Here is a 27,186-nt window from a genome sequence, read left to right on the forward strand (position 1 = left end):
TTCATTATTCATATGCAGGCTCATGGCTTCTCTTTCATTCTTTATTCTTTTCCTGCTTTTGCCTTACCTCCCCAAAGGGATTGTTATAAGCTCTTTGAGAGAAGACATAGTCTTATATTTTATTACCTAAAGCAGATGACCATTTAGTATCCTCCTATTTACACATAGGGATACATGCAATCATTTGTGGATTTAGAGGTTCTGTAAATGTTGGAAGTGAAAAACAGCAGCATTTCTTTGCATTGGCTAACTTTTTATTTGATAATAACTTGCACACATCACTGGACTTTAAGGTAATGAGAGTTCACACTTAGAGATTTGCAGAATGCTTTTCCTCACAACATTCCTGTTATCTCTATTTTATAAATCTGGAAATTCTGATTTGCCCTCGGTCACTGCTGGAAAATAGAGCAGGCTTGAAACCAGGTTTCCTTACTTTAGAGTCACTGCTTTTTCCTTTATACTCTTCGTGCTGCCTGTCCCCAGGGAAGGCCAGATTGCTGATCTGAAAATCCATTCACAGACCTTAGCTTGCATTGAGTACTTACTGAGGCTGAAACAAATTAAAGAGGTAATACTCAATACTTGTGATCCCAGACAGGTCTGTTTCCCATGTGTTTCTTGTCTTTGTATTTAGGCTAACTTTTTCAGTGAGCCATTGTGGGAAGAGCTCTTTGCATATAAAATGCTAAATAAAATAGTTTATTTCAGGTTGTGACACTCTAAATGTGTTTTTTGTTAATATCTATTGCACTTGATTTTAAAAAAAAGAAAAAATTCAAAGTTAATTTGGTTATGATTAGCCTCTTGTCTTTCTTTATAATAGTTAGAATTTTATCTGAAATTTATGCAACCCAAGGGAGCTCTAGAAGCTTCCTTATCCCCATGAAAAAGTCACTTAGAAAACTGATTTCCTAAGTGAGATCACTGAATAGTAGGATTCTAGAGAGATGGAAGTCCTATTGTACATTGTCTTATAAGTGCTTTTAAACAAAAGTTTAATGTGCCTAAAAGGAATTTTAAAAGAAAGTCTTTACAGTTTAATAAAATAAAACTCAGTTGAAACTGAGAACTTTATGCTTTCATATAATTTTCTGTTTAGTTAAATTAAAATTGAGATATAGTTATTTTGTGTTAATCATCATTTTATGTAGCTCTTTTCTTTCAGAAGCTGCCAAGATTGTATATATGTGGTCTGTGTACCTCATAAGAGCCAATCAGATGGCTTTACCAGGGTCACAGATTTGTGTCACTACATTCTTTATTTAGCAGGCACCAAATGATGGTCTGTATTGCAATTAGTTACTGGCTTGATGATGGTGTTTGTAGACTAGACTAGGAGTCAGTTTTCATGATCTATGGAATAACTGGACTCATGAAACAAACTTTGGATAGTAAAGTCATTTCTTTCCTTTTCTGGACAGGGTTGCCTTTTTTGGACAGAGTTTACCTAGATTCTGACAAAACTTGTGCGGAAGTGTTTGATACTGTCCTTGTGAAAATAATAGAGCCATAAAGATTAGCTCTAACTATAGTAAGAAGTTCATGGATGGTTGTGAATGGTTCCATTTCAACATGGAGTATCCCAGGGATCTATATTGTTGAACATTGCTATCAGTGACTTGGATAAGGGCTTAGATAATATGCTCATCAAATCTGGGGTTGACAGTGCTGTGAGGGGTATTTAACTCATTGGGTGATAGAATTTGTATCCATAATAATACACTAGACTAGATTTAAAAAATCAAATTCATTAGGGATAAATTTAAAGTGTTACACTTGGGGACAAAAAACATCTCCACAAAGACCTTGTGGGAGGCGTGGATAGGCAGCAGTTGTTCTGAAATAAGGTAGAAATTTTAGTGGGGTGCGAGCTCAGTATGAATTACTCGAGTAATCTGTGGCAACTCAAGAAGCTATTTTGATCTTGGGCTGCCTTTAGGGGGTCACAGGCTTGATAAAATTGATGCAATAGTCCTGCTGGGAACTGCTGCTTGAAAAGGATGTTGATGAGCTTGTTCAGAAGAGGGCCCTTGGAGGTGAAGTACCTCGGGAGCAGAGCATGGGAGGCTCTGTTGGGAGGCTCTGGGCACGCCTCACTCAGATGCTTCACTTCAGGGGATCCCTGACACCTGCTTTCAGCAATTCGAAGCATTACCATGCAGAGTAGCAGGTGGGAATGGCAAAGGAGCCAAATTAGACTGATACCATGAGAACTGTCCAGAAAAGGGCTGCCTAGAGATGCGGTGGATCCTTGACGGGCAGAGATGATCCCATCTAATTGAGGATGTCATGGTGCAAGAGGCTTCCTTTTATGCTGATCACCATGTAAGGGCCCATTCAGCCCTCAGATTCGGATTTTGTGACAGACTTCTTCTAAATGGATGGAAAGATGTTAATTAAACTCTGATCTGATTCTTTTTGTACAGCAAAATAATGTTTTGGTCATGTATACTTATTGTGTATCTAAGTTATATTTTAATATATTTAACATCTACTGGTCATCCTGCCATTTAGGGGAGGGGGTGGGGGGGTAAGAGGTGAAAAATTGGAACAAGAGGTTTGGCAATTGTTAATGCTGTAAAGTTACCCATGTATATATCCTGTAAATAAAAGGCTATTAAATTAAAAAATATATATATTAAAAAAAATAATAATAATTAAACTCTGAAATATGTGTGAAACTCTAGGGTTACAAATCTTGCTGATAATGACCATGCATTTGGGAGATTTCAGCCAGGTCAGTGAACCTTCTGAGGACTCCCAGGCAGATGATAATGAATCTCATTTATTGGAAATTTTGTTGAACCCATTTTATTTACCATGGGTATTTTGTTATAGTAAGGTAAATTTTGACATCCTCTGGCCCATATGTAGTATTTTTCTGAAGGAAAAGTTTGCTTTCCTCAATTTTTTTTTTTTTTTTTTTTAGGGCTTATAAGTGCTTTATTTTAAACCTCACGATAACGATAGTTATTATCAGTGCTACTATTATCCCCATTTTACATAGTCAATATGATGAAACTGAAGCAAACAGAGGTTAAATGGTTTTCTCAGGGTCACCCAGCAAGTAAATTTTTGAGTCTGGATTTGAGCTCAGAACTTTTTTTTTTTTTTTTTTTTAATTAAAGCTTTTTATCTACAAAACATATGCATGGATAATTTTTCAATATTGACCCTTGCAAAGCCTTCTGTTCCAAATTATTCCCTCTGTCCCTCTACCCCCTCCCCTAGATGGCAGGTAGTGCAATACTTGTTAAATTTGTTAAAATGTATGTTAAATCCAATATATGTATACATATTTATACAGTTATCTTGCACAAGAAAAATCAGATCAATAAGGGGGGAAAAAAAACTGGGAAAGAAAACAAAATGGGAGCAAACAACAGAGAGTGAGAGTGTACTATGTTGTAGTCCGCACTCAGCTCCTGTGGTCCTCTATCTGGGTGTAGATGGCTCTTTGTCACTGAACAATTGGAACTGGTTTGAATCATCTCATTGTTGAAGAGAATCAAGTCCATTAGAATTGATCATTGTATAATCTTGTTCCTCAAGTATTCTTTAAATCATTTGTATATTGTTGATGTCCCCCACCGCCCCCATTTCCCTTCCTCATGAACTTACCTTCTTGGTTTGTGGTTCTTTAAAATGCACTTTATGATTTAGGTGTTGGAAATTTAGTTAAGTTTTGGTTGGTGAAGTGTCCTGAATGACTATATGTATGTTTAAAAACCATTAACAAGGGACTGGTTTGTAACTCAAACCACAGATACTTGTATGAGTCATTTAGGTCATTCCCGTGTATGGAAAAATTACATCACCATCCAGGACTGAATGTTCTGTTTATGCCATGCCAGATTTTACTTTCTTTAAGGTACAACCAGCAGAAAAGGACTTGTCATTTGTCAGAAGTTATTCTTGGGCTAGAAAAGGAACATTTTATATTCAGACATTTTCATACAGAGTGAGGAAATGTGTAAGGAAATTACATGTTTGAAGTATAACTGTACGTGTATGTTCACATACAGAAATGTGAACATATCTACCTGTCTTTGTTCATATCTTATTTTCCTTAGGTGTACTCTCTAGTTATCTCTACAATCACTTGGGCCTTTTGCAAATGTTTGTAACTCCTACAATCCTGGTTAGAACTGTGCTGTTGTAACAGTGTTTACTTTGATAATCAATAGATGCCATTCCAGTGAGTAGTTATAATTCTTACTTTCTCAGTCTTTATATATTATTCCCTTTATGGATTCCACGATGCAGCCAAGTTTTCTGTCCCTGACACATGATGTGACATTTTGGCACCTCATCTTTGCTTCTCAGAATCATTGGTTTCTTTAAATCTCAGCTAAAGCATTGCTGTCTAAAGGAAGCTTTTCCTACCTACAAGTTATATACCTACAAGTTAATTGTGGACATGTGTATTATGAATATCGCTATATTTTCTCATACTTTATTTATAAACTGCATTCTGAGAGCAGGACTGTTTGATTTTAGTTTCTGAGATTCATGTTAAAGGAAGGGGAAGGACTGTGAGACAAAGGTAAGGATGGAGAGCCTGCATACCTGTGAGACTGCCAACAGAAAAGGCCTGGAAAGGGGACAAAACAAAGAGTGGGGGGTCACTGAGGGAAGGAGGGAGGGAAGAGACAACTTAGAAGAGAGCTTGGAGTCACACCTAAAGGGTTTGAAAAGCTAAACAAAAGGGCTTTTAGTTTGTCTTGAAGGCACTTTAGTTTAAGGGTGTGACCTGGTCAGATCTGCATTAAAGAAAATTACTTTGATTAGGAGTGTGTGGAGTAACTGGAGTGAGGAGAGAATTGAGAGGTGGACAGTGGCAGGTTGCTTTTTTTAAACTCTTTTTTTTTTTTTTTTTTTTAAGTATTCAAACAATACTTAGGAATAGGTGTATTTTCATCTGCCTTCAGCACAAGTGACAAGTGTTTCACACTTTATCTGTGATTCTTGTCCATCTTCTCCTGTAAAACTTGAGTAGAGAATTTAGGCAGTGCCCTAGAGTTCTTTTGTCAGTACCTGACCAGCCTAAAACCAAAGGAGTTATACTTTCTAATTGTATGCTTTTTCAGATTGAAAATTTTTACCATTTTGTATCAACCTTCTTGCACCCAACAAGTATTTCTCTGTTGCCCTTTAGGTCTTCTGGATTTGATTCTTTGATGTTTGTTGGGATTTGATTCATATGAGTTTAGGCCATGACAGTTCATTCCTTCAGGTTCAACAAATACCAAGTCTGTCCAAATACAAGCCACTGTGCTAAGTGAGTGGAATATAAACTTATTTCTCAAGAAGTGATAAAAGATGTTCTGCATTGTCTCAACCGATGCAGTTTTTGCCAAGACGTCATTAATAGAATCATTAAAATTACCCCCTCCCCCCGTATCAAACAATTGCTCCTTTATAAAATTCTAACATGTATATCTATTATTTAGACAGGCTCAAAAGCTGAGATGTCCCAGCCTATGTCTTCCAGTCTCCTCCATCTATAAACCTTTTCAAAGTTTTCCATATCCTAAAAACCTTTCCTTCAGATATTTTCCTTTAGCTCTTTACTCCTTTACTGCTAAATTTGTAAGAAAAGTAGCTCTGTACTGTATTTATTCTCTACCTAACAAATGATTCCTGAAGCTCTAGCAATTTGGTTTCCATCCTGAATACCATAGTCTTTATCAAGATCCCTTTTCTGGCCTATTGTAATACAAACCCCCTTCCCTACTTTTCTGGTAGTATTTGATTATTCTTTCTTTGTTAAATCTATTTCCATCAACATTGCCAGCTGTGGAATGAACCCTAACTTGAGGTCATTCACTGAGAACTCTCTTTCTCCATCTCCCATCACTCAGGTGTCTTCTGCTGCCATCTCCTCCCTTCTGTCTCCTGGCCAAGGTCAGCTCCTCTTCATTTCTCTAGCATACTGTTCCCTCTGTGTCATCTCATTCTCTCACTAATTTCTAATCTCTTTCTGTCTATTGGCTTCTTCTCTACTGCCTATGAATATGCCTGTGTCTCCCTAACCTCAAAAAAACCCTCACTTGCTCCATCCTTGCCCACTAATCTCATGTCTCCATTGCTGCCATCAATAGTTGGTGCCTCCTTTCCTCTCACTCTCCTCTACAATCTGACTTCTGGCCTTGTTATTCAGCTACATGGCCTTTTCTCAGATCTTTTCTTGACCTCTCTGCAACCTTTGCCACTGTCGATCTACCTTCTTGATACTCTAGATTTTTGTGGTATTCTCTCCTGGTTCTTCTGCCTATCTAACCTCCTCAGTCTCGACCTTTGTGGAATCTATCCAAATCATATCAGTGGGTGCCCCACAAGGACCGACCTGTCTTTGGCCTTCCTTTCCCCGTAGAACATTTCATTTGGAGATCCCATCAGCTCCCTGGACTCCCTTATCTCTGTGCTGATAATTAAACTCTCTGCTGACCTCCAGTGTCACATTCTCCAATTGCCGATGTCTCATAAACTTGTAAAATTCAGCATTCCCAAAACCAGATTTGTTACATTTCTCTAAAAAAAACCCTCCACTTCTGAACCACTATTAGTGTCAAAGACACTGCCATTTTCCCAATTTCCCAGGATTGCAGCCCAGGGACAGGTACCTCCCTCTTATATACAGTCTGCTACCAAGGCCTGTAGATTTTGACCTTCAGGGAAAGAGAGGCACTATGCTCAACTTGTTACAATTATTCTCTCATTATTGTTCCTATTTTACAAATTAAGGGAAACTGAAGCAAACAGGTTTAAGTGACTTGCCTGGGGTCATACAAGTAGTAAGTATCTGAAGCAGGATATGAACTCTGGTCTTTTTGACTCCAGTCCCAGAACTCTAGTCCCTGTCCCACCTAGCTGCCCATATCCTGCCTGTACATCCCCTTCTCTGATATTCCTACTCCCTGCCCTCTCCCCCAAGGCCCTCATCACCTCACATCTGGACTCCTTCAGATTGTGGTGGATTGTCAGAGTGCAGGTCTATCCATATTAATTCTCCCCCCCCCCATCCCAATATGCTCCAGGATTAAACATAAAATCTTTCACTTACATTCAAAGCCCTAGACTCCTCTCTACAGTTCCATCTTTACCACATTGTCTGTGATCCAGTAACACTTTCACACACAAGAAGCTCCATTTCCTGACACTATCTGTTTCCTTGGCTGTTCCCTGTGTCTGAAGTGGTCTTTCCTCATAGCTACCTCTAACCCGTCTTAATTATAGTGCCTTCCTTCCCTCTGTTTATTTTCTATTTTTTCTCTGTATTACTTGTTTTGTACTTGTACTCTTTTGCACAGATAACTCACTTAATAAAGGAATAGATTTAAATAATAGTTCTGGGACATTAACTCCCTGTGATGCTGCATTTAGTTCATATTTTTGCAAAAGCAATTGATGTCATTAGGCGAGATGAATAATAATATCAAGCAATATAAAATGGAGTGAAAGTCAGCCTAAAGGTATAGAAAGATGAGGTCATCAGAGGGAAAGAAAATTGTAATTCCTGTGTGTGTGTGTACATGCAGTCCTTTTTAAGGTGCGATAATCCTCTTATTTCAAAACAAGCTCTTAGAGGAAGTTGACATTTAAGCTGATTCTTGCACCCATAGAGAAAAGTGAATAATTCTCACCTGACTTTTTAATTTATATTTATATATTATTCAGAAAAAGAATTGATGATTAAATTTTAAATTATGCTTATTTTTCCCCAGGCGATCGTGTTATAGACGTGGGATCTGAATGGAGAACATTCAGCAATGACAAAGCTACCAAAGACCCATCTCGGGTTGGAGACTCTCAGAATCCTCTCCTGAGTGATGGAGACTTGACAACAATGATTGGCAAGGTATATTCTGTCATTTGGAAAGCTGTTCTCTTTTGTGTTCCACCAGCTATTGATGGAAGGACTAAATTATAACTTCTCATTTTCAGCCATCAGAAAAAATGTGAACTAAACCAGATAGTTCTCTCTTAAAAAATGGAAATCTAATGGAATATGTAGCCTTTGGAGGGTCTTAGTGATTTTTGCACAATAATGTGTTTACATCACCTTCACTAAATGAGTACAGCCCTGGGACCAAAAATGTCTCTGTCACTGCACCTTGTCCTGTTTCTCTGCTGTCTCATTTTAGGGTGGAAGAAAGACTTAATCAGGAACTTAGAGGTTGGGAAAGGCCCCTAAAGTAGCCACTGCCAGGGATTGGGCAAAGCTATTATTAGGCAAAAACTATTTTTGTTGTTTTGAAGGATACTTGAGAATTTATAAATTGTGCTTTTAAAAGGAGAAATACTATAAAGACTCAATCTCAATAGTCGTATTTGCAATATGCAAACTACAGATTTTAAATAGTATGCAAATATGTAAATAACAACTGTTTGACATTTGAATTCCCAGTATTCTAGGTGACATTTAAACAAGTATTGATTGATGATGTGTACTGTTCTCACAATAATACACAACCTTCTTGAAGTTTTTGGCACTTATTAGTTTAATTTTATAACAGTTCTTCTCCTTCCCTTCCCCCCCCCCCCCAAGTTGTGTACATCATTTGTATGTGTGAAAATTAACAATTTCACTATATTTTTAAATAAATATGTGTAGCCAGGCACCCTCCTTTGTCACAGAAGCAAGATATGGGAATCATTGTTTTAGAAATAGTCTCTAATGTCTTATCATGGTATGACATGGGGACTTAGGAATGTATTTCCTTTAAGTCAGAACTACAGGGGAAGGGGGAGAAGGGTATTTGCCCTGTTTTTCTGGTTTCTGTCCCTTCACTCTATAGATATAGAATCTGGGGAAACTCACGTGATGTTTTTAAAAAATTGTTAGAAACTATTTGAAATAGCTAAACTTGGCTTAAAACTTTAAATTAATTTTAGAATTTAAAGTAATATACTAATTTTGTGTTCCTTATAATTGTCCATCTTAATTTTATAATTGTCCATCTTAATTTTATATTGTATTACATTATATTAATATGCCACAATATGACCACTTATATTGTTGGACATTTTGGTTGCTTCTAGGTTTGAAGAAAAGTTTTTGTTATTAGTCTTCTATTTGCAATTACATATAATGCTGCTGTAAAAATCTGTAAATAGCCTTTTATTTGGTTTTTGCTCACACTTTCAGAGTGTGTCACCAGGATTGGAATGATTGGTCTACGGGATATGACTTAAGTGTAATGCCTAAGTGTTGGTGTGCAAAAAGAAAGTAGATTTGTATATTTGTGTCCCTTAACTTCTTCCTCACTTGATCTTTTTTCTATATAATTTCACTATGATTTTTGTCTGATTCAGTAAAGGCCTTCATCTTCATTACAAGTTTATATGAACTCATTTTTGTGGGTTAATCTTGTATTCTCCAACTTCAACTCATTTTCTCCATTCTTGATATACCCTCATATGAGCTTTCATTTCCAATATTAATTAATATCAATTCCAATAATTAATTCCAACAATTACTATTGTTCTGGTATCTTCTTGCTTTATTAAAATAGCATTTGCAGTAATGTTAGAAAGAGTGCCAAAAGGAGCATTCTGGCTTTTTCTGCCTGTTTTTAGTGGGAATTCTTCTGTTGTTTCTCTGTTGAATATTACTTTGTCTTTTGTCAATCTGTAACCATTTTTTAAAGTTTGTATCACAAATTTGATATTAGATTTTATTAATTTTGTTGATGCGATTGTCGTTTTAAAGATTTTTTTTTTTGTTTGCATTATTGTATAGATGGGTATTTAATTTCTAGATTTTGATTTTCTATTCACTCTTCTTACATTTAAGAGGCACAGTAATCTGCAAAATAACTCAGCTAATTAATTAAATTGAAAATGTTAGTAGCTAGTAAATATTATCTAGAGGCCATATTTGTTGTATCTAGAATAATTTTACTTTTTAAAGGAGATTTATTTCCTTCACAGATTAATTGTACGATATTTCAGTCTTATACTTTTTGTACAGCAAAATAACGGTTTGGACATGTATACTTATTTTGTATTTAATTTATAATTTAACCTATTTAACATCTATTGGTCATCCTGCCATCTGGGGGGGGGGGGGGGAGGGGAAGGAGGGGAAAAATTGGAACAAAAGGTTTGGCAATTGTCAATGCTGTAAAAAGCTATTAAAGGAAAAAAGGGGGAGATTTAAAAAAAGAAGAGAATTAAGTGATTTTTTTTTTTTTTTTTTCCCTGAGGGGATTGGGGTTAAGTAACTTGCCCAAGGTCACACAGCTAAAAAGTGTTGTTTCTGAGGTCAGATTTGAACTCAGGTCTTCCTGACTTCAGATCTGGTGCTCTATCCACTGCGGCCCCTAGCTGCCCCAAATGTGAATTTCTATGTACATATAACTTTGAAAGTGTCCTGCTTGTCTTTGATTCTTTCTGACTTCTTTTTGTTCTTCTGAGGATTTAAAAAACATTTAATTGGTCTTTTTTTTTTTTTTTTTTGGTTAATGTATCCTACCCTTTCTCTCCTTATATATAGGGAGAAGTAAAAGGGGTGTCATGGGGTGGAAGGGAAGAAGAGAAACAAAATTCCTTGTAACAGATATTCCTAGTCAAAAAAAAAAATCTACATTTTCTATAGCATCATTCTTTAACTCTGATTTATAAATTCTCTGGGAGGAGAGGGTAGCATGTTTCCTTTTTGGTCTTCTGGAATCGGTTAGTCATGGGTAGTTTAGGATGCATTGAATACCTAAATTAAGTAAATAGTGTTTTAAAATTTTTATTAAGAACTTCTGTAATTATTTTGTTCTTAATGGTATCTAGTTAAAATCACAGCTCTTACTAAGAAGAACTTTATTATCTACATATGCAAATGTAAAAGAAGTTGTTATACCTAGATCATTTTAGAAATAGGTCTTCAAGTGGTCTGTTTTTGTTGTGTCCAAAATTTATTGGAAAAACTTTAAATATTAAATTTACAACTATGATCTAAGCAAGCAAACTCTTCTTCTTTAGGGTACTGGAGCAGCAAGCTTTGATGAATTTGGAAATTCAAAGTATCAAAATCGCAGAACAATGAGCAGTTCTGATCGTGCAATGATGAATGCTTTCAAAGAAATTACTACTATGGCAGACAGAATCAACCTCCCTCGAAATATAGTTGTAAGTTCTTGTCTATCTCTCTTAAACTGTGCTGGCATTGGCTTAGTTAGCATAATATAATGAGTCTATGAATTTTTGATATTGTGGCTAATTAAATGGCCTAGAGTTAATTAAACTTAGTTTCTTTGCTTTGAAGGATCGAACAAATAATTTATTCAAGCAAGTATATGAACAGAAGAGCCTGAAGGGGAGAGCTAATGATGCCATAGCTTCTGCTTGTCTCTATATTGCCTGTAGACAAGAGGGTGTTCCTAGAACATTTAAAGGTATGTTACCTACATTAAATTTATTATCCAAAAAAAATGTTAGTTTAGTGGATGCTGGTAAAAAACAGATTCTGAGCAAATTATCTGTTTTCAGCAATAGTTTAAATGGTATCTCTACAGATCTTATTTTTTGGTCTGGTTTCATAATGTAGTTTGATCTATTTGTGTCATCTTTTGAGTTTTCCTTTGCTACTTTGATTACAGACAATTTTTTTTTACACTAAGAATGCTTATTCATAACAATGTTTTTATCTATTATTTGATTGTATTATTTTGTAATTAAACCAGAGAACCTCTACATTTCCTCTGGAAATGCTAGTGGATTTCTGTCTCCTGCCCCCTTAAGATGGAAGGATTTGAGGATTCCTTGTTTATGTTCAGTTCTTCAAGAGAAGGCTTGTTAGTTTTTAATTGTTCGGTTGTTGAATTTCTGAAAGTTTTTATCACTTAATAAGAATCACATAAATTAATCTATGGAGACATAACAATAATTGGTTTTAATAACGTTTAAAGTTTGCAAAAAGCTCTTCCTCAAAATAACATTGAGTCAGATAATTTGAATATGATTATTCATATTTCATAAATAAGTAAGCTGAAATTCTGATAAATGTTAACTGTATCAGCATGTTTAGCCTGTATTGAATTACTTGCTGTCTAGGGAGAAAGATATGGAACATAAGATTTTGCAAGAGTGAATGTTGAAAACTATCTTTGCATGTATTTTGAAAAATTAAAAAGCTATTTTTAAAAATGTGAAGTGTGTCAGAAAAATTGAAAGTGTTCTTGTTACAGCCATATATTTTCCTCTTTAAAGGAAAAAGTACTGTTTTTGCTTATTAATAAAACTTAAATTTAAATAGTGTGATGTAAATTATGCTATAGCTGAAGCTTTCTGTATGTCTTGTTCCTATCTATCTTCAGAAATATGTGCCGTATCACGGATTTCCAAGAAAGAAATAGGCCGGTGTTTTAAGCTAATTTTGAAGGCTTTAGAAACCAGTGTGGATTTGATCACAACAGGGGATTTCATGTCTAGGTTTTGTTCAAACCTTGGTCTTCCTAAACAAGTACAGATGGCAGCTACACATATTGCCCGGAAAGCTGTGGAGCTGGACCTGGTACCCGGCAGAAGCCCCATTTCTGTGGCTGCTGCAGCGATTTATATGGCTTCCCAAGCTTCTGCAGAGAAAAGGACTCAGAAAGGTAAGTATTTCACTAGGCCCAGTGGCAGCAAAGTCAGTGTGGATTTTGTGCACTACGCAGGACTCAGGCTTCTGCCACGTGCTTGATATGTCATCAGATAAGAATCCTTCAGACTCTAACATCAGGTGCTGCTTTTCTTCTGGTAGGAACTGTTCAAACCACTCTATATGTCTGTGTGTTTGTGTAAGTGTTTCCCTCTTTAAACTTAATTTTTTTTGTTTTCTGAATTCTTCTATGGACCATGATCATGAATGGTCAGAGTTCAGATATTCTGCTTTATTCTATAAGTAAACTTGATTAAAATAATAATCAACTCCAATGATAAATCCACTTATATTGTGTAAAAGAAAAAAGTCATTACTTGGTTTTATCTGCAAAGAATTAGGGTGCAGAGTGAGCTGGCCTGAGAGTCAGGAAGACTTGGTTCAGTCACTGCACTGTCATAAGCAGTTGAAGAAAAGGTGCCAGAAAGCACAGGTCTCCTGTTAGGACTCTTAACACTTTCCGGGAAAGAGGGGGGGGGGGGGGGGGGTTTTTTTTTTTTTTTTTCCATGCTATTTCCAGTTATGCTTTCATGTGCTATTATGGACTATAACATCATTAAGTGTAAGTAGTAGAGTATTTTGCTTTATATTTTCAGAAATGTGGATATATGTATTTTGAAGAGTGGTAGGTTATTAGAGGAGGGGTTTTTGTTTGTATTTGGCTAAAGCCGTGTATCTTGCTGCAGTGCTCAGACTTGCTGTCATGAGATCAAGGTCCCTCCGTATTTCTTAGCTTTAGTTTTATCAGCTTAAATGTCTGCTTTATACCCAGTAGTGCTGATAAAAGCAACAGTATTTTAAAGGAATGGTTGGAAAGAACAGAACAGTTTCCAAAAATGCAAATGTTGCTCTTTGTCCCCTTTTTCCTCCATACCACATCCCTACAATTTTAGATTTAGTGAAGCTGATAACAAACTTTTTAGTGTTAGAAATTCTATCTCCTATTTTTAAATGTCAGTAGAATTTTCTGCAGTTTCTCCATTACTAAGAACTGTTTTTATTGGCATAAAAAAGCACCTTCTTAATGGTTTGGAATTCAGTTCTGCCCCTCCTTAAAGAAAATTCAACATATGAAGCCCCATATTTTTACACAGTAGATGATTTATTTGCTATATAATAACAATTACTTGTTCACATAGTACTTCAATCTCATTTGATCCTCAGGAGATCAAAAAGTGAATATGAAGTGAGAATGTGTAGAAAGGCTATTGCATTTTTCCTGTGGGACTTTGATGGTGAAAGAGAGGATGGTAGAATCAGGTGAAGGGGTTTTAATATTAGAGCAAGAAAAAATGATTACAGGCAACAAAAAGGAGGAACTGGTGTCTAAAAGATTTGAGACATTGAGGATTAGAAAAGGAAAGGCGCAAACTCTGAGGGCAGCATGGGGGGAAGAGGCTTGAAGGCCATAGTAGAATATCTGAGCAGGGCAGAGGAGAGGAGGAGAAGGAAGAGGAGGGAGCTCAGTGGTCTCTGTGCTCTTGACTGAAAAGGAGAAAATTTCAAACCTCTTAAGTCTGAAATGACACTGTGAGGAGTGTGATGGTGAGTCATCTATTGAGGAAGAAGAGTAAGACCAGACAGCAGGAAGAGTTCATTGAGGAACTTTGATCTCCAGTCAGTGTTGTGGTACAGTCAGTCCACTGTGGGCCCAGGCCTTGCCCAGAGGCCAAGGTGGGAGCCAGCGAGGCTATTAGTCTGTGGGAAGGGATTAAAAGATTCCAGTGTGTGGAGAGAACCCTGGAGAAGCTGAACTGACTTACTGGAGCCTCCGTGTTTTTAAGAGAAGAAAATGGGACTAGACTACAGAGCTGATAGCCTGGCAAAGCAATCTGAGGGCTGGCCTCAGGGAGTGTCCAAAATATGGACTTATAAAAGTGTGATTTCCCTAGGACACAGCTCTTTAGAGACGCAACATCTGTTCACTGGTGTCTTAAACTGGGTTTTTAAGTGATATTCATTCATGCTGTAAACATTGCCTAAAACCGGAGCTTAACACTTACCAACTTCTCCAAGAAAAATCATTTTTCTATTTCTTTCTGATATAACAATCTCAGATTATCTGATGACACAATATGATACATTGTAACATAAATGTGGGGGAAAGAAAAGCTATGGAGTCTGTAACATGTTTTGTTTTGGGCCTCTTAGAAATTGGAGACATTGCTGGAGTTGCTGATGTTACAATCCGGCAGTCTTACAGACTCATCTATCCTCGAGCCCCAGATCTGTTTCCTGCAGACTTCAAATTCGACACCCCTGTGGACAAACTACCCCAACTGTAAATCGCTACATGTATGTTAAGCTTTCATGAACAGTGAACTTGCCTATTGTAAGAACTGTATAAAGTGCTGAGATTGAGCCTTCCTAATGTGAGGTTGGAGAAACAAGCGTGAAGATGCAGCAGTATGAAACATAATGCACATTCCAAGGCAAAACAAAATAATTGTGTGGCATTTTGTATGTATATATTAGTGAAAGTAAATATTTAATGACAGTTAAGATTAATTTCTTATTGTATTTCATTTCTTTTGTAGCATTCTAGTAAATTGTATTTTGGAAGATATTTGAAATTATGTAATTCCTGAATAAATTGTTTTCCAAAAATAACTTCTTGTTCCACAAATTATGTATTTCATTGTGAATAATAAAGCGAGTCTGAAACAGGATCATTTCATAATTTTGACAATTGTTTCCTATCTAGTATGGCACACAGACAAAGCCAGAGACTGACTTTATGGCCAGTTAATAAAGATGCACAATAGGAGGAGGAGATCCTAAATACACCAGATAATCTGTTCCTGGAACATGAACAAAGCCAAAATTGTTCCAAACATTACTTGGAAGAGAAAGTGACAATGATCTGTTGTTAAGGGGTGGTTTTCTTTTTTCTCCTTATCTTATTTTTATGCGACTTTCATTTTCAAATAATTCTCCCTTTTCCCCTCCACAGACAAAGAATAAAAGAGAGAAGCAGTTCAGCAAATCTGCCAGCACAGCATTCCCTATGTTCTACCTCATCATACCTCCCTCACTTGTGTATAAATGGGGCTTTTTTCCAACTCTTCCCTGGAGCCATGCTTGGTCAATTAGAATTCTGAATGAAGCTCTAACCCTGGTTTTTGACACATCCTCTCTTATTATGCATAGACTTGCAAAGAACAATGGGTAAAGCTACAGAGTGCTCAGAGATGTACAAGATAGCCACCAAATAATCAATTGTCAGGGAAAATATATAGATATACTTAATAGTGCTGAGGTTTTTGGATTCTCAATGTTGTATTAATTACTACCACAACTTTACAACAAATATTACACGAAAAAGGAAAATGGCTATTCAGTGCCATGTGTCCTTACATCCTCATAGGATAGATGAGGGTATGAATAAGGGATTAAAAGAGTTTTGTTAGTTTTACTTGGGGTGTCCTAAAAACGCTCTATGGAGTAGGTAATACAGCCAGGGTCTTTACAAATGCATTGGTTAAGGGAGGCAGAGCGAAGGCAAAAAGGATTTGCTTGGGCTCTCTTCCAAACCTCTCCAAATATCTTTAATGACTTGACTAGTTCTAGAGCAGCAGAGTTCACAAAAAGATGAGTAAGACAATTTTTCCAACCCAAGATAACTTGGATCAGCAGAAAAGGGCTGTTGCACTGGGGTGAGAGGAGTGCAAATATTATGCCAGTGCAGACCTGGTCTCAGCAAGGCCTCAGAAGGCCTCTAGTCAACTGGTTCAGTGGTGGCAGTATCCATTTCCATACCTCTCAGCCCACAGGTGGTGAAGGGATCCAACAACAGGTCAAAAGGAGATTTTTAGGGGTCCTTTTGTTGGCATCAGGGGCAGGACTCTTGCATTGCCTATACTTGAAACTTATATGTCCCAGAATTACCTCTTTAAGCTGAAGCTTGCAGGACACTGCTTTAGCACAAAGTTAAGTCAAGTAATAGACTAGGAAACTGAGCAAACAGAAAAAATTCTGACTACAGACAGCTACTATAGTGACAAGGAAGATCAAAAATTCAGAAGACAAAAGTCAAAATTCCTGTATCTGAAACCCTCAAGAAAAATATGAAGCTGTCTCAGGCCATGAAAGCTCAAAAGTTATTTTTAAAATCAAGAGGTAGAGGAAAAACTGGGAAGAGAAGTGAGTGGTGCAAGAAAATCATGAAAAAAGAGCCAACAGCTTGGTAAAGGAGAGGAAAAACTGGAGGAAGAAACACCTTAAAAAAACAATGGGGGCAGCTATATGGCTCAGTGGATAGAGCACCAGACCAGGAGTCAAGAGGACCCGAGTTCAAATGGGACCTTAGACACTTAACAGTTGCCTAGCTGTGTAACCCTGGGCAAGTCATTTAACCCCTATTGCCTTGCAAAAACAACAAAAAAAGGATAGGCCAAATAGTAAAAGAGGCACAAAAATTCAGAATGACTTGAAAAGCACGGGGAAAAGAAAAATTCACTGGAGAGAACTCCTTAAAAAGTAGAATTGCCTAAGTGGAAAAGGAGGTACAAAAAGCGCTCATTGGAGAAAATAATTCCCAATTCCTTAGAAATTAGAATTGAGTAAATAGAAGCTAATGACTTCATGAATCATCTAGACAAAATCAAAAGAATGAAAAAATAAAAGGAAATGTGAGCTATCTCGTTGGAAAAAATAACTGACCAGGAGAGAGAATTTAAGAATTACAGGGCTATCTGAAAATCATGACTTAAAAAAAAAAGCCTAGAAATCATCTTTCAAGAAATTAAAATTGCCCTCATGATCTAAAACCAGAGGATAAAATAGGAACTGAAAGAATCCACTGACCATCTCCTGAAAGCAATCCCAAAATGAAAACTCCCAGGAATATTAACAGACAAATACCAGGACTCCCAGATCAAGGAGAAAATATTGCTAACAGGCAGAAAAAAAAATTATATTGTTGGAGCCACTGTTGGAGCTAGGATTACAACCAAGAATCACCTATCTAGCAAAACAGTATAATTCTCTGAGAGACAGGGAATGAATGGTCAATGAAATAGAGAACCTTGAAGCTTTCCTGTTGCAGAACTGAATAGAAATTTTGACTTTCAAATACAAGCTTCAAAAGAAGCATAGTAACATAAACAGGAAAGAAAATAATAAGATTAAACTGTTTCTATTCCTATGTAGGAAAATGATATAACTCCTAAATTTTTTCTCATTAGGGCAGTTGGAGTATACATAGCTTAGGTATGAGTTGAATGTTGTGGTATGATTGTCTAAATAAAATTGATGAAAAAGAAGAATACACTGGGAGAAGGGGAAAGGTAAAGGTAAAATGAGATAAATTATTTGGCGTAAAAGAAGCTTGTGAGGTTTTATAGTGGAGGGGGAAGGAAAGGGAAGTGAGCACATGAACCTGATTCTCATTGGAATTGTCTCAGAGGGAACAGTGAACATAGTTGGCTGGGTGTAGAATTATCTTATAGGGGAAAGTAAGAAGGGGAGGGGAGAAGGGAACAGGAAGTTGATAGAAGAGACAATGGTTTGGGAGAGGTAAAAGAAGCAAAACAATGGACAGGGTAAAAGGAAAGAGAAAGTGGGATGAATGAGGGAAATATTGGTTGCTAATTACTGTGAAAAAAAAATTTAACAGTGAATTTCTCTAATGGAAACTTCATATTTCAACCATATTTTTAAAAAATCAAATTTGTAGAAATATGGGCCATGCTTCAATTGTTAAATGGTCAAAGGAATGAACAGGCACTTTTCAAAGTAATCAAAGCTGTCTATAGACCTATTGAAAAAATGCTCTAAATAAATATTGATGAAAGAAATGAAAATTAAAATACCTCTGAACTATTACCTCACACCGGTCAGATTGACTAATATGGCATAAAAGGAGGAATGACAAATGTTGGAAAGGATGTGGGAAAATTAAAACTTGGTGAAGTACCAGTCTAGAGAGCAGTTTAGAACTGGGCCTCAAACCACTACTAGGTCTGTATCCCAGTGAAATAAAAAGCAAAAAGTAAAAGGATGTATATGTACAAAAAAATAGCAGCTCTTTTGTGGTAAAGAATTGGAAATCCAGGAGATGTCCATGAATTAGAGAATGACCAAACAATTTGCATGTGGTTGTGATGAAGTACTATTGTTTTTTAAGATATGAGCAGCAGGATGTTTTCAGAAACCCTGGTTGGAAAGGATACATTTGGAGAATAAACCCAATTTGCATGGCACCATTGGGATACTTTTTAGGAGAGTACTAGATGGAAGTGGGGTGAGGCAGTGGAACCATAATTTTAGATCAGCAAAGGGTTGTTTGTGGTTAAGTAATCCAGTACTTTTAGAAGAAAAGATAGATCTTTATCTGCGACATGTTAAATTAAGAGTCACTAGTGAACAGTTTAGAAAAGGTGTAGCTACAGATAAAAAGTTATAGAGGTAGATAGGGGTATATAGAGATGGTTATGAGGTAATTCGTATCATAAGATCGCTAAAAGAACTGAGAATATACAGCCACTTTGGAGGAGAGAAAATGAAAAGGAGAAGGACTTACACAAAGTATAATAAGTGGTGTACTGTCACAAGCCAAGGAAATCGGTTTTTGTTTTTTTAAAGAGATTGGCAATTTGGTTTCTCAGCAAGGTTGGGGTTAGGAGAGATTATTGGGGAAGGAGAATGCAGTTATTCAGTCAGGTAAAGGATTTTAATAGGACGAAGGGCTAGAAGCAAGATTGCAAGGATTTATGGAGTGAGGAGGAAGGAAATAGATGTATGGTAGGAGAATCTGGTGGGGGATAATAGCGATAAGCTTTTAAGTTAGGGAGACCTGAGCAAGCGTATGAGCATGGAAGAAAAGTACCAAATGACAAATTCAAAAATTAAAGAAGCCACAGCCTAGAAGGGATAAAATCATGGGCTTACAAGTCATACACAAGAGGGAGGGTAGAGAGGTACCTGTCTACCTCATAAGGGTTTGAGAAGTAGTGCAATTTGGCATAAAGATTACAAGGGGATGGAGCATAGAGCCAGATGGAGAGCCTTAAATTTCAGGCAAAGATGTTCAAATTTCCTTTGGGTAAAGGAAGCCACAAAACCATAAGCAGAGCAGAAATGTGGAGCAGCTAGATGGCACAATAGAATCAAAAGGAACCGAGTTCAAATTCATCCTCAGACTCTAATACTCATTAGCTGTGTAACCCTGGACAAACCATTTAACCCCAGTTGCCTCACACACTTCCCAAAATTGAAAGAGCTGATAAATGGGGAGAAACAAGGAAGGAAATTTTTCCATAGTTCAAGTAGTTGCAAATTGGGATTTGTGATTTGGAGACTGGCTCAAAAAGCATTTAATGATGTCTAGTCAATAAATGCCTAGGCCAGGTCCTGGGCCTGCCCTCAAGGAGCTTTTGTCATAATGGAAGTTGGGATGGAGGATGGATAACAATATTCACATCAACAGGTATAAAGGAGTTACAAGGTAATATCAAGATAGAGAAAAGCACTAATAACTTGGGAGTGCCAGGAAAGGTTTCATGTTACAGTTTCATGAAGGTAGTGCTTCAGGTTGAGTTGGAAGGAAACAACGAAGAGGCAAAGGAAAAATAATAAAACTTGGGGAAAGCCAGGGCATGAAGATAGAAAATGGAATATTATGTGTAAGGGAAAGTTTGAAGGCCTCAGTGTGCCTGGACTGTGGAATCCAGAGAGAGGTGAGAAGTAGGAAATGATAAGTGAAAGGAAGGAGAAAAAAAGAATTAAGAAAATAACAGCAATGCTTTAGAGGGCCTCTGGAATCAGGAAAGCCCGAGTTCAAATAAAGGCCTCAGACACCTGCTAGATGATCAGAGGCAAGTCATTTTACTAATGCCTGTTTTTTCCTCTTCCCCCTCCCCCCCCCCCCCCCCCCCAGGCAATTGGGGTTAAGTGACTTGCCCAGGGTCACACAGCTAGGAAGTGTTAAGTGTCTGAGATGAAATTTGAAATCAGGTCTTCCTGACTTCAGGGCTGGTGCTCTACCCACTGTGCGAGCTAGCTGCCCCTCTTTGTTTCTTCTCTGTAAAATGGAGATAATAATAATAGTACTTATCTCTCAGTGTGGTTATGATAAAATGATACATTTGTGAAGCACTCTGCAGATGTGAAAGCACTATATAAATAAATGTAAACCACTATTTTGAACATATACTAAAGGAAAAATCTAAGAGACAGTTTCTGAGTAATAATTAGGCTAGCTAATAACCAATAAATGGATTGTAAGTGGTTTTTCTCAATAACCAAAAATAAAAGACTTGGAGAGCCTGAAAGCTTTAAATAGTCCTTAAAAGGGGATTTGCTTGATGACTGAAAATCAGCCTTGATTGGTGGACATTTAACGAGGAAGTGAGCTGGAAGTCTTAAGCTCCTCCTGCCCAGATTGTGGCTTGATATTCTAGGCCATCCAGACCACTCTGTTGGTTTTCTCCTTGAGTTGAGTCATTCTAAACTCTAATGGTGGGGTACAAGGACAGGAGCTATTTTCCTCAAGATAAGAACTAATTCAGGCTGGGTTCTGTTTATACTCTAAGCAGAAGTAAGGTCTCCTAGTTGGATGGCGTATGGTCCAAGATCAAAGAGCATGTTTCCTGAGGATTAGGAGTAATCGAAGTCAGCCATGTCCTTTAGAGACTGGTCTTGTACAGAACTTGGGCCTCAATGAAGAAATAGGAGAAAAAACTAGGATCCTAATTTAATAATTGGTCATTAATATAATAAAAATTTCAACCATGAGATGAGGACTACATCCACTGTAGTGTAATGATATTTAGAAGGAATGGAAGAAGGTTTTGGGAGAAAAGGTAAATACTATTTTGGACATGTTTGGTTTAGATCATTAAATTGGACAGATGTACTTTGGGTCTAGAACCCAAAAGGAAGAGAGGAGTATAGTATAGAGATTGGGGAACCATATTCAGAGCTGTGATATTTGGAGCCCATGGAGGAATTGGCTTGGGATAGAAAAAGAACCTGGGGAAACACCCCCAAGTGTTTTTAAAGAGCTGGATAAAGGAGTCATCAGTGATATAGAGCAGTTATATATCCAAAAAAAAGGCTAATGTGCCCAGAAGGGCAAGGATGGATAGGGGAGCTGCAAATGAGACCAGCAAGCCTATTTTGACTCCTGGGAATATGCTAGACAATATTGTTAAAGAGATGGTTAATGAACAATCCAGAAAGGAAAATATTGATTTAGTTTGGTTGGCTTCAGGAAGAACATATCAAGAGTAACCTCATTTCCTTTTTGACAGGATTACTAGACTAATAGATTAAGAAAACTGTCATTTGCTTTACTGAAATATAGGCTTTCTCATGTACTTTTTGTAGACAAGCTGGGAAAATGTGGGCTAGAAAGAAGTGCAGTTAGATTAATTCAGAGCTGCTTGAATGTTTAGACTTAAAAGAAAGATGTTGATCTTGGCCATATCAACTTGGTATTGGGTCCCTGGTGAAGTGCTCTCAAGATCTGTGATTAACCCTGGGTTATTTAATATTTTTAGCTATTTCAGTTTTAAGCTATTCAGTTCAGCAAATGCAATATACTTTTAGAATGCTCCTCAGCATTCATTTAGTCCAATCCACACTGCAGAAAAGATTCCATCTACTAATGTGCTATAAGAAATAATATGCAGGATTGTTTCAAAAAAAAAAAAAAACCTGGAAAGACTTATATGAACTGATTCAAAATGAAATGAGCAGAACCAGATATTTAGATATGTACTGTACACACTAATAGCAAGTTATCAGCTGTGACTCAATTACTGAGATCAGTACCACAATTCCAAAAGACTTATGAATAATGCTATCTACCTCTAGAAAACTGATGAATTCTGAATATGGACTGAAGCATTCTTTAAAAACTTTATTTCTTGCTTTTTATTGATTTTTTTTTCATAGCTAATATGGAAATGTGTTTGCATGACTTCTCATATATAACTGATCTCATTTCTTTTCAATGGATAGAGGAGAGGGGCAGGAGAGAATTTGGAAATAATTTTTTTTAATTAACATTAAAAATAAATAGATGAGAAGGGAAAAAAGAAAGACTCTTTACACTATTACAACCCTATTACACCACCCCTGACAAATGATAGATTTTTTTTTTTGAAGACCTCCAATGAGGGAGAACTATTTCATGGGAACCCCTTCCACTGCAAGATAGCTCTGATTGTTAGGAAAGTTCTTCCTTTCACAAAACCGAAATCTACATTTTTGTAATTTTTACCCATTGTTCCTAATTTTGCCTTTAATTCTGCCTTTTCTTTATCTAGAAAAATTAAGTCTAATTCTCTTTTCACATGACTAAAATTCAAGTACTTGAGAAAGTTAAATTCTCTCCTCTTCCCTTTCTGCCCCCCACATCCTCCTATCCTGTTTTTCTTTAGGCTGACTATCCCTAGTATTTTCAACCAATCCTCATGGCATGAACTCTAAAAGTCTTTCACCAATCTGGTTGTTCTCCTCTAAGGAAAGATCTTTTTCAGATGTCTAGCCACACTTTCCTATCTTATATTTATGACACTGATTCTGTGAACCCATGTGTAAGATTTTATGTTCATCCCTTTTATTTGATATTTTATTTTTTCCTAATTACACAAAGAATATTTTAAATATTCATTCTTTAAAAATATTGAGTTCTAAATTGGCAAGCAGTTTATTATAGGTTATGCATGTGTAGGCATACAACCCATTTCCATATTAGTCATAGTTAAAGAAGACACAGACCAAAAGAAACTGATAAAAATTTAAAAAACTTAAAAAATGTACTTCAGTCAACATTCAGATGCCATCAACTGTTTATTTGGGGGTGAATGGCATTTTTACCATAAGTTCTTTGAATTATCTTCGATCATTTTATTCCTGAGAATAGCCAAGTCTTCATAGTATATAATAACATCAATATAATATTGATGTTACTTTGTATAACTCTCCTGGTTCTCCTCATTTCACTTTACATCAGTTCATATAAGTTTTATTAGCGTTTTCTTGTCTTTTTTTATAGCACAGTAGTATTCCATCACAACCATAGATCACAATTTGTTTGGTCATTGCCCAGTTGATTGAGATTCCTTCAATTTCCAGTTCTTTGCCACCATAAAAAGAGATGCTACAAATATGTTTGTGCATATAGGCCCTTTTTCTTTTTGTTTTTTATTCCTTTGGGGTGCAAATCTAGCAATGATATTACTGAGTCAAAGACTATGCAAGGTTTCGTGGTCCTTTGGGCATAGTTCCAAATTGTTTTCTAAAATGTTAGGATCAGTTCATAATTCTATCCACAAAGCATCAGTGTCCCAATTTTTCTCCATCTTTTATCTCCTCCTCCTTGTTGCCTAGAGAGAGAAAACCTCATATGTTAGACTGAATTTCTTATGCCCAAAGAGGTATGAAATGGTGCATACCCTCGGATCTAACAGTGTCACTACTGGATCTATAACCAAAAGAAATCATAAAAGAGGGGGAAAGGACCCATATGTGCAAAAAAAAAAATGTTTGTAGACAAGGAACTGGAAACCGAATGGATGCCCATCAGCTGGGGCATGGTTGAATAAGTTATGGTACAGAAATGTAATGGAATATTTTTGTTCTCTAAGAAATGATGAGCAGGATGATTTCAGAAAGGCCTGGAGAGATATACGTGAACTGATGCTGAGTCTTGCTTTTACTTTGTACAATGTTCTCTTGGTTCTGCTCACTTCACTCAGCATCCATAAAAGATTCTTGCTGAGGTGTGGGTTCCCAGAAACTAGACTGAATTTGCATGGTTCCAACTCATTATAATATTATAATTCGTGGTGAAGTGCCCAGACGGAGAAAATACAGGACAGCCAAAAGAATATAAATTTAAGAGTGTTTATTGCTAGCTAGGAACTGAACCCCATAACAGGGGAGTCAGTATCAAGCGATTTCAGAGACACATTTATAGAAAGAAACAAAAACGTTCCCTAATACATTTGTCACACTAAAGGAATTTCATCCTGGACAGGAGGCAAAGATTATGACACGAAGGGTGCCATTTCCAGACAGGCAATAAGATAGTATTTCTTTATGATTATCAAGTTGTCAAGGTCTTAGGGTTTTTTAGGGCAGCCCATCTGGGGGTGTAAAAATACCATCTGCATTAGGGTGTGAAGAGCTAGTAACAAACTAATAACTACAGTTTCAAGATTATGTTTCTCACGGTCCAGAGGGGTGTCCTTCCACTGAAGTGGATGGAAATGCTCAGAAGATTAACCCACATTTGGAGTATATCCTCAGCTCTGAGTAAAGTCCAATATCTGACTGGTCTTTGGGGGATTTCATTTGAAGACTCAAGTCCTGATTGGGGCAACCCTACTCCTTTGCCACACTGTTCTTGTTTCCAGCCATGCTGTCTGAGTCCTCATGGAAACTTTATCAGGTTTGCAGATGGCACCAAACTAGAAAGGATGGCTATGATGTTGAGTCATAAGGTAATAGATATAGGGCTAGAAGGAACCTTAAAGGTCAAGTTCTAGTACAAACTCTTTCCTTTTTCTGATGAAGATACTGAGAACCCAGAGAAATCCAGCCACTTGCTAAAGATCACATGGCTAACAGGTAGCAGAGCTGAATTAGAACTCATGCTCTTAGTATTAGTCTATAATGTCTATTATATTGGATGACATGATCCAAAAGATTTTGATATGTGTAAACATTAAGCTGTCTAAGAAGAAAGAAATTCGTGTGGGTTTATGTATGTATGACCATTTATGTATGACACACAGTTTTTAAAATAATCAACTTTCATTAAGGAATTGAATTTGGGAATCAGATCTGGATGTTTTAGAGGCCTATAAGCTTAGTGTGAGTCAAGAGAGTAATATGGCGGGCAATAGAAGCCAGTGTGATTGATCCCCGGCTTCACTTGGCAGGGGCAATGTGCTTAAGATAATAGCTAATAATATATAATAAGATAATAAGCTAATAGCCCTTGTGAAGACTTGTTCCATTCTGGGAAAACCCATTTAGGAAATATATAAGTATGTCATTATCCAAAAGAGGACAAAATAGGTAAAATAAGAAAATAAGATGGTCCTTGCCCTCAAGAAGTTTATATCCTAATAGGGTCCAGTGTAAGGCAGCTAATATAGAGTGCTGAAAGTGAAGCAACCAGAATGATGAAGGCAAGAAAAAGAAAGTGCAAGGAAGGGTGATGGTCATCTCTATTTTAAGGATTTAACTTTTTGTTCTGTTTAGCCCCAAAAGGCAGAACCAAGGAGTTGTGGGTGAAAGTTGGAAAGAAGCAAAATTACGCTTGATATTTTATATAAAGTGGAATGTTCTGCCTTGAGAGGCAGTAGCTTACCTTGTATTGGAAGTTTTCAAACAAAGGCTGAATAGCTAGTTGGGTGTATTGTAGAGGGAATTCTTGTTTGGGTATGAGTCAGACTTATTAGTTTCTGACATCTCTTCCAGTCGTATAATTATGCAGTCATGTACATTATTTTTGCAGATGTCACAAAGCCAGAAAGGATGGCTACCATATTGGATCATAAAGTTGGATACAGACCCAGTATTGATACTGTTGGCTCCAAAGATATGCACCGTGGTCCACTTCATTATTTTTGGTTAATAATAGCAAATGTAATAATAAAGTGAAGGCTTGCAAAGCACTAAATATTATTACCTCATTTGATTTCTCCTGAGGTAGGTGCCTTGTATCACAAATGAGGAAGCCAAACCTGAAAGATTTTAAATGATCTCTCGACTCCCACAGCTCGGAGATGTGTCAGAGGTAGGATTCACATTCCTCTCCACCACCCAACTGCTTCCCAATCCATATTTGGACCCAAAAAAGGGAAACCAAGAAAGGTAAGATTCATCCAAGATCATCCCACTGGTGAGTGACCAAGGTGGAATGATTAAGACCCAAATCTGCTCCCAAGTTCAGAGTTCTTTCATTATTCCATATTGCTTCTAAGTTATATAAAACAATAAACATAGGTAAAGATGTATTGTGATGGCTCTAACATTTTTATGGCATTGATCTCTGTGTGTGTTGATGTGTATACATAGATGATGGGAGCCAGATATTTGGGGATGAGTGGCAATCTGGATCTGTGCTTTCATCCCTACAGCTTGGTGGTCTGGTGGATTGAATGCTGTATTTGGAGCCAAATGTCCTAAATTCAAATCTAGCCTGAAACACTTACTAATTGAGCATCCCTGGAAAATCACTTAACATCTTTCTGCCTCAGTTTCCCTGGTTGTAAAATGGGGATTAATAATAGCACTTAGAAGTAGTGCTTAGCACAGTGCCTAGCACATAGTAGGTGTTTTTAAAAAATGCCTGTTTCCTTCTTTCTCTCCTTCCTCCAAAGAATTTCCAGTGTAATGAATTCCCTCTACCAATTTAGATCAGCATGCAATCTGTAATTTAAAGTTGTAGAAAAACTGTCTGAGGATGATGACTTTTCCATAATTAATATTCCAACAATTTCACAAACTGGCTTTCTACTTTTGATGGCTGAGCTTGATCTTTTTCCATCTCTACATTCTACAGATGAGTACATGTAAAG

The 27,186-nt window shown here is 36.9% G+C and overlaps 1 protein-coding gene across 1 annotated transcript in view; it reads left to right on the plus strand.

The window, feature by feature from the left end:
• Positions 1–15,312, plus strand: part of GTF2B (general transcription factor IIB) — a 33,627-nt gene extending 18,315 nt beyond the window's left edge. Inside the window, exons 3-7 of the mRNA XM_003767243.4 lie at positions 7,731–7,864; positions 10,984–11,130; positions 11,267–11,396; positions 12,318–12,599; positions 14,795–15,312. Of these exons, the coding sequence (XP_003767291.3) occupies positions 7,731–7,864; positions 10,984–11,130; positions 11,267–11,396; positions 12,318–12,599; positions 14,795–14,928 (827 nt within the window). The 3' untranslated portion in view covers positions 14,929–15,312. The remainder of the gene's footprint in view (positions 1–7,730; positions 7,865–10,983; positions 11,131–11,266; positions 11,397–12,317; positions 12,600–14,794) is intronic.
• Positions 15,313–27,186: the final 11,874 nt, after the last annotated feature.

The sequence above is a fragment of the Sarcophilus harrisii genome, chromosome 4 (genome assembly GCF_902635505.1).
Source record: "Sarcophilus harrisii chromosome 4, mSarHar1.11, whole genome shotgun sequence".
NCBI classification, from domain to species: Eukaryota; Metazoa; Chordata; class Mammalia; order Dasyuromorphia; family Dasyuridae; genus Sarcophilus; species Sarcophilus harrisii.